Raw genomic sequence first — 6,176 nt, 5'->3', positions numbered from 1 at the left:
GAGCCTCGGCTTGCTGCCCAAGAAAAGGAGCCGGAAGGGGAAAGCCGCAGCCCTCGGCCTGGCCAAGAACCCCCTGGACAAGCGGGCTCCCCTTGCCCCTCCTTTGCTCCTGACAGCCAGGGAGCGGGCGGCCGCGGGGAACACGCTGGGCAATGGGGAAGAGGGACAAAGGGATGGGAAGAAGCCAAAGAGCGAGGACAAAGACTTTGCAAACGGCGAAGGCCCCGAGGGGAGAGCTGCCCCGGGCCAGGCCCGGGTGCCGAAGCAGCGAGCCAACCACTCCAACTACAATGGCTACTCCAAGCGGCAGAGGAAGCGGCTCGCCCGGGGCAAGGCCAAGAACGTGGCGTCGCGATGTAAGAGGGGGGGCAAGCGGCGGCGGCAGCAGCAGCAAGCCCCTCTGCTCCACCCCACGGAGCCGGAGATCCGCCTGAAGTACATCTCGTGCAAGCGGCTGCGGACAGACAGCCGGGCACTGCCCTTCTCCCCGTACGTGCGCGTGGAGAAGCACGACGAGTTCACCACCACCTGCACCGTCATCAACTCCCCCGGGGACGAGGCCAGGCTTCAGAAGGAGCAGCACCGTTCCTCCGCGGCCCAGGCCCTGCCTCCCAGCGGGGCCGCACCGCAGCCCCGAGCGGCGCTGCCCTCGTCTTCCACCATGCACCTGGGCCCCGTGGTGTCCAAGACGCTCAACGCCACCTGCCTGGTGTGCTGCGTCTGCCGAAACCCAGCCAACTACAAAGACCTGGGGGACCTGTGCGGGCCGTACTACCCCGAGGACTGCCTGCCGAAGAAGAAGTCGAGGCTGAAAGACAAGATCAAAGTGGAGGGGCCAAGCGACGAGGCGCCCCTGCCTCTGCCCGCCGAGCGCGTGCTCAAAACAACGGATAATTGTCCAGCGAGCGCTGTCGTCGGCAAGGTGCCGAGGTTGGACAGCGCTGCCGACTCGGCCAAGCAGAGCGCTCTCCGGTCGAGCTCTAGGGGGATGTTCAGGAAACTACAAAGCTGTTACTGCTGTGATGAGAGGACAGAGGGCGAGGAGGCGGCGGAGAAGCCCAAGAGGCACGAGTGCAGCAAGCCCGAGTCCCCGGCTCAGGAGCCGGCGGGCGACACGCAGGAACACTGGGTCCACGAGGCCTGTGCGATATGGACCGCTGGGGTTTTCCTGGTTGCGGGGAAGCTGTATGGGCTGCAGGAGGCGATAAAGGCGGCTGCTGAAGTGGTAAGAGCCTCACCTGAGGACCGAGGGCCCACTACAAGGTCTGCACACCTGCTGCCTCCTGTTAGCAAGAAGGCAGGGGCTGGGCGAGAGGAGACAGGAGGTGGCAGGGCAAGGAGCGGAGAGGGAGCGAGGGCGTGCGTGGACGGGGAGGGCCCTTCCCGTGAGACAGAAGGGCTGTATCTTCCAACAAGTTGAACCGCATTCTTTGCAGCCCCGGGCAGGCAGGGCCCTTGCTTGGGGAGAGGCATTCAGGTGTGAACGGGGCAGGGGGCTCAGGTTTCATGGCAGGCCCTGCAGGATGTGCAGCTCTGCGCCGCACCTGGCCAGGGGAGTCCTCCTCTGCGTGTCTGGAGGAGGCCTCGGAAGCAGGTGCAGGGGGGTGCCATCGGCCAGGGATGCCAACAACCCTCAGGCACTCACAGCACGGGCCAGACTCCCACCCGATCTCCCTTGACACCCCTGCAGAGCACCAAATTGCTGCCCTTGTAGCTGGGCAGCCAGAGCCCTGGCACAGCCAGCTGCCAGGACCTTTGTGACCCTGGGAGAGCGGCACCTGCTATTGGACTGAAGATTAGCTCCCCGCTTGGTAGAGGTCTGAGGCCAGACTTCCTGGTCTCATCTCTAGGGTAAGACCAAGGCTTGTCACCCCGTTCTCTTGGTATTGAGCCTCCTGTCTCTCCCATGCTCTTTTGGGCATGCGACGCTCGCAGGGCCTACTCCAGTGGGATCCATTTGGCTTTCCACCGGGGCAATTAAAGGAATCCGCCCCGGGTCCTTCCCACCAGCGAAATGCCACGTGGTCTCTGGTGGAAGAGCGCAGCATCAATTAGGGAGCAGCTGGGTTTCTCGCATATTCGTTTGGGGCTAACTTTCCCTGCTGCTGCTGGGACTCCAGCCTGGGTGAGGACTGCAGGGTTTGGCCCTATACGGAGCCTCTCTTGGCTTTCCTGGGCTTGGAGCAGGATTCGTGGATACGAGAGGAGGGAAAGGAGGCTCCCCCTTGTTACCCTTGTGCCAGCCGGGCCTCGCCCAGACCATTTCAGCGGGAGCTGTTGTGGCGGGTGAGGCCGGCCCCACTCCCCTTTGGAAAGGTAGGAGCAATGCTGCAAGCCCTGGCTACTGCTCTTTGTGGTGCTTTTGCTCGTCCCCTCTCAGCACCCCACACCCTCTGCTCCGGTCACGTTCACAGCGTGCCCTCGGGATGTCGGGAGGCTGCTACATCACCCCCCACTTGCCCACAGCCCCCGTATAGCCCTTCCCTGACCCGCCACGAGACCGCTGGGCCCTTACTCACAATTTGGTCACTAGCCTTTTGGGCACTTTGAGGTAACTGGATTTAATGGCCGGTTACTACAAAGCCCAGCGAGCAGCAATGACGGTCTGCTGGATCATCTTGAGAAACGTGGCTTTCAAAGCATTAAAGATGACACATTGGCAGAGGCAGGGTTTGCCAGCCTGAAGGCATCCTGGCACCGAGGATAAGGCCCAGGCTAGAGCTGGAAACAGGAGGCCTTGTTTTTAAGAGCATCCAAGTGACTTGAGAAGCTTAAGCCTCATTGCCTTTCAGCGAGACTTGTGCTGCTTTGAATCGGTGGCAAAAGCAGGCCTCTTGAGTGAATCCTGCAAAAGCACGGGGGTTTTGGAGAAGAGATGGCTTCTTCCTATCCCCATAAAACGTCAGCATTCCCCCCGCCCTGGGGACGCTGAGACTCGCTGAAAGTGAGCCAACCCACCCACTCTTCACTGAAGCCACATGGCTTGGGTCCCAGGCTAGAAACAGAAAGAAAGGACTGGAGACAGAATAAAGGGAGAAAGAAACAGGTGTTGTCTGGCGAGGGTCCCCAGTGACGGGCACCCTGGAAATGACAGACGAGACCAAGCGGCTAGGATGGCCGTGGGACTGGGTAGCAGGGAACCAAGAAGGGTCACCGCTTCCCTTCTCCTTCCTCCTGCTCCCCTTCTCCTCTGCTGAATGTCATGCCAGTAAGGTGCCCAGGAAAGGCAATAAGCCACTGGAAGCAAGGGCCAGGATCGATCCTCCATCGCTCAAAATCACTGCGTCAGGGCTGGATGTCTGCGTCCTTCTGAGACGCACCCCAGCTGCCCCGTGAAAAGGCTGGGCTCAGTGCATGAATAGCTGGGTGAATGTCACCAGGCTGTGCTGGCCATCAGGATGTAGTTGGGGCTAGTCCTGCTTTGAGCCAGCGTTGGACTAGATGTGACCTCCTGCAACCCCTTCCAACCCTCGTGTGATTCGATTTGACCAACCCTGATTATTGCTGGGCTGATGGTGCCTGGGTCTCCAGTAGCCCAAGGCCCACGAGCAGCATAGGCAAGCGCTAACGCAGCGAGTGCATTTACTAGCTGCTCATCGCAGGGACCCCACCTTGTCCCACGTCTGCCCCATCCTCCCTGGTGGGGGCTTCTGAAAGGCTCATCCCGATTTGTCCCTGCAGTGACCGAGTGGCCCAGGGCTGCCTGCCCCTCTTGGATGATTCCCATTCAGGGCTGGCCCATCAAAGGGTATAAATAGCACCAGGGACCTGCCCCGAATACCCCTGCTGAGGATCTCTTGGTCCCCAGCGCGCCGAGTTGCAGTGGGTGCAGGGCTGTGGCGTGTGCACAGCAAGCTGCTGCTTTTGGAGGACGCCTCATTAGTTGCATAGCATCGTAGTCGCCAGGGGCAAAGCCTTCGAAGCCCAGCTTTCCCCCTGCCCCTTGAACTGCCCCCTTGGGCATCGCTCACCCGGTCCTCCTCTCCGACCCCCCAGATTCATCGCTTGCACCTGGAGATGTCGCCTGTTGGTAGCTATAAATAACATCCCTTCCGATTGCTGAGTCACAGGGCGAGGGGGAGCGTGGAGAGGCCAGATGCTGCCTCTGAGCCCGGGGGCGGACATGGAGCGATGTCATTTGGGTGGGAAGGGTGCAAGCGCGGGGAGAAGCATGCCCCACGCGGGAAGTGAACCCCTGGGACGGGCCTGGGGGGAGGGATGTATCCGTCACTGTCAGCTCCCCACGGTGATAGAGAATGGGTCTCCGCGGGCCTCTCTCGTCTCCTCCTCCTGGGCGTAGTGCTGTGCTGTTGCATCCCTGCTTGGTGGGGTAGGTTTCCCCCGCCGCCTGTCGCCCCCCTGCTAAGTGCTGTCACTCTCGGAGAGGCTCCGGGTGCCACCGCTCCCTGCAAACGACAGCTCGTATCCGTCAGGTTTCCTGTGCAATAGAACAGAGGCAGTCTGATCTCGAGGCACGAAATTTGGGCCGGATTTGGGCCCGGCACTGCCACCGACTGCCCTGGGTGGCCTTTCTCTTCTCTGTGCCTCACTGTGCCTATCTGTGAAATGAGCAATGGTGAAGGCCGAGCCCGTGGGTGGTCGCGGGGGGCAGTACCCGTCCATGGAGCCCTTGGCAGGAGGGCATGGTTGTCTGATGGTAGCAGGACACAGTTGTCTAAGTGGCAGGCAGCAAACGCTGCCCTGGTGGGCCAACAGGCAGTGGTGGAGGCTCCTGTAATGAGGCTGCATCATTGGTGCAGCCCCCGATCCCGCTGGGCAGCGTCGTGGGGACCCGGGGTTGGGCCCGTGGTCTGTAGGAGCAGTGCAGTCATGAAAACCAAGCACCACAATTCAGGGGAAAGGCTGCAACCCTTGCTTGGGGGTACCAGCTAGTGTGTGCGTGAGACCGTACTGTGCTGTGCGACGCAGCTGGGGCTGGGGCTGTCCTGGGGGGTGCAAGGTGCCGGTCTCTACTCTGTGGCAGCAGCCTCTGTCCACAAATGCACAGTGGAGGGACGTGGGATGTGGGTTTAATGACGAATCGCAGACATCTGGGTGCAGATACGGTCCTGGGGGTCAGGACCTGAGCACAGCACAGAGCGAGGCTGGGCAGGCTTCCTGTGGGGCAGAGGGCAAGTGCTGCTGGCCGTGGCCAGGATCCGCTCTGCCAGGCCTCACGGCTCTCTCTCTCTCTCTTTGCTTCCCCTCCGGTGGATTTAAAGAAATGCTCGAGTTGCCAGCAAACAGGAGCAACCGTTGGCTGCTGCCACAAGGGATGTGCCCAGACCTATCACTACGCATGTGCCATCGACACAGGTAAGCATGCTTGGGCCAGAAGGGGCACAGAGCAGCTACCAGGAACAGCCAAACCCTAGTAAGGAAGAAGCCAAGGCCCCTCTGAGACCCGTGTGGGAAGTCCTAGGCGAGTTGCAGGGTAAAGCTCCCCCGTCCCCACTGGCAGTGACTTAGGAGGGCAGTGAAAGGAATGGTTAGAGCCCAGTCCCATGCACATCCTCCTTCCAAGCTCAACCTGACTCCCATCCTCTTGCTGCAGTCCTAGGCTCCCATGGCACCTCTACCCTGACCAGCTTCCTCCTAGCCTAGCCCCGGTGCCACCCCCTGTATAGCAGCTCCAGGCAGTTGTTGGTACGTCAGAGTCTTAATTCTCTACGTGAAGGCTCTGCAGGATTGCAGCTGGGGGTGGGAGCCAAGTTGCCTGGATCTGTGGGTGCATCTTTGGCTAAGCCATTCAGTCAGCCTTGCCTCCGCTCCCCTGCAGGAGAGAGGTGCATTAACACCTGCCCCCACCCAGCATGAGACCCAGTGTGACCTTCATCCAGGAGGCTCTGTAGCTGGGAAGAGGCCAGGAGGAAGGGTGCTGTTCCCTGGGAACCCCATGCACCCGCTGACCCCTTGTTTTTGTGGCTGAGCTGGATCCATTTGGCCAGGTACAGATCCTGCCCACTGCCGCAAACCTCCAGCTCTTAAAAGTCATTTTGGGGCAGTGCCATGTCAGCATCCAAGGCCTGAGCCTGTGCCGCAGACCTTGCTGAGGGTCTCACCCAACCAGGGCAGGAGGGCATGGGAGACTTGCTCAGCTTCGATGTTGCAAATCCATCAGACGCCTCTTGGGGATGCATTAAAAGGCTCCCCTGGCCCCAGCCTTGAAGGCTGCG

At 60.8% G+C, this 6,176-nt stretch overlaps 1 protein-coding gene across 1 annotated transcript in view; it reads left to right on the top strand.

The window, feature by feature from the left end:
- Positions 1-6,176, top strand: part of RAI1 (retinoic acid induced 1) — a 94,278-nt gene that overhangs the window by 85,203 nt on the left and 2,899 nt on the right. The window contains 2 exon segments of the mRNA XM_025204575.1: positions 1-1,225; positions 5,223-5,316. The exon segment at positions 1-1,225 is cut by the window's left edge and continues 11 nt beyond it. Coding sequence (XP_025060360.1) covers positions 1-1,225; positions 5,223-5,316 — 1,319 coding nt within the window.

The sequence above is a fragment of the Alligator sinensis genome, unplaced genomic scaffold (genome assembly GCF_000455745.1).
Source record: "Alligator sinensis unplaced genomic scaffold, ASM45574v1 scaffold402_1, whole genome shotgun sequence".
Classification (NCBI taxonomy): Eukaryota; Metazoa; Chordata; order Crocodylia; family Alligatoridae; genus Alligator; species Alligator sinensis.
This window is presented reverse-complemented; position numbering and strand designations above follow the sequence as displayed.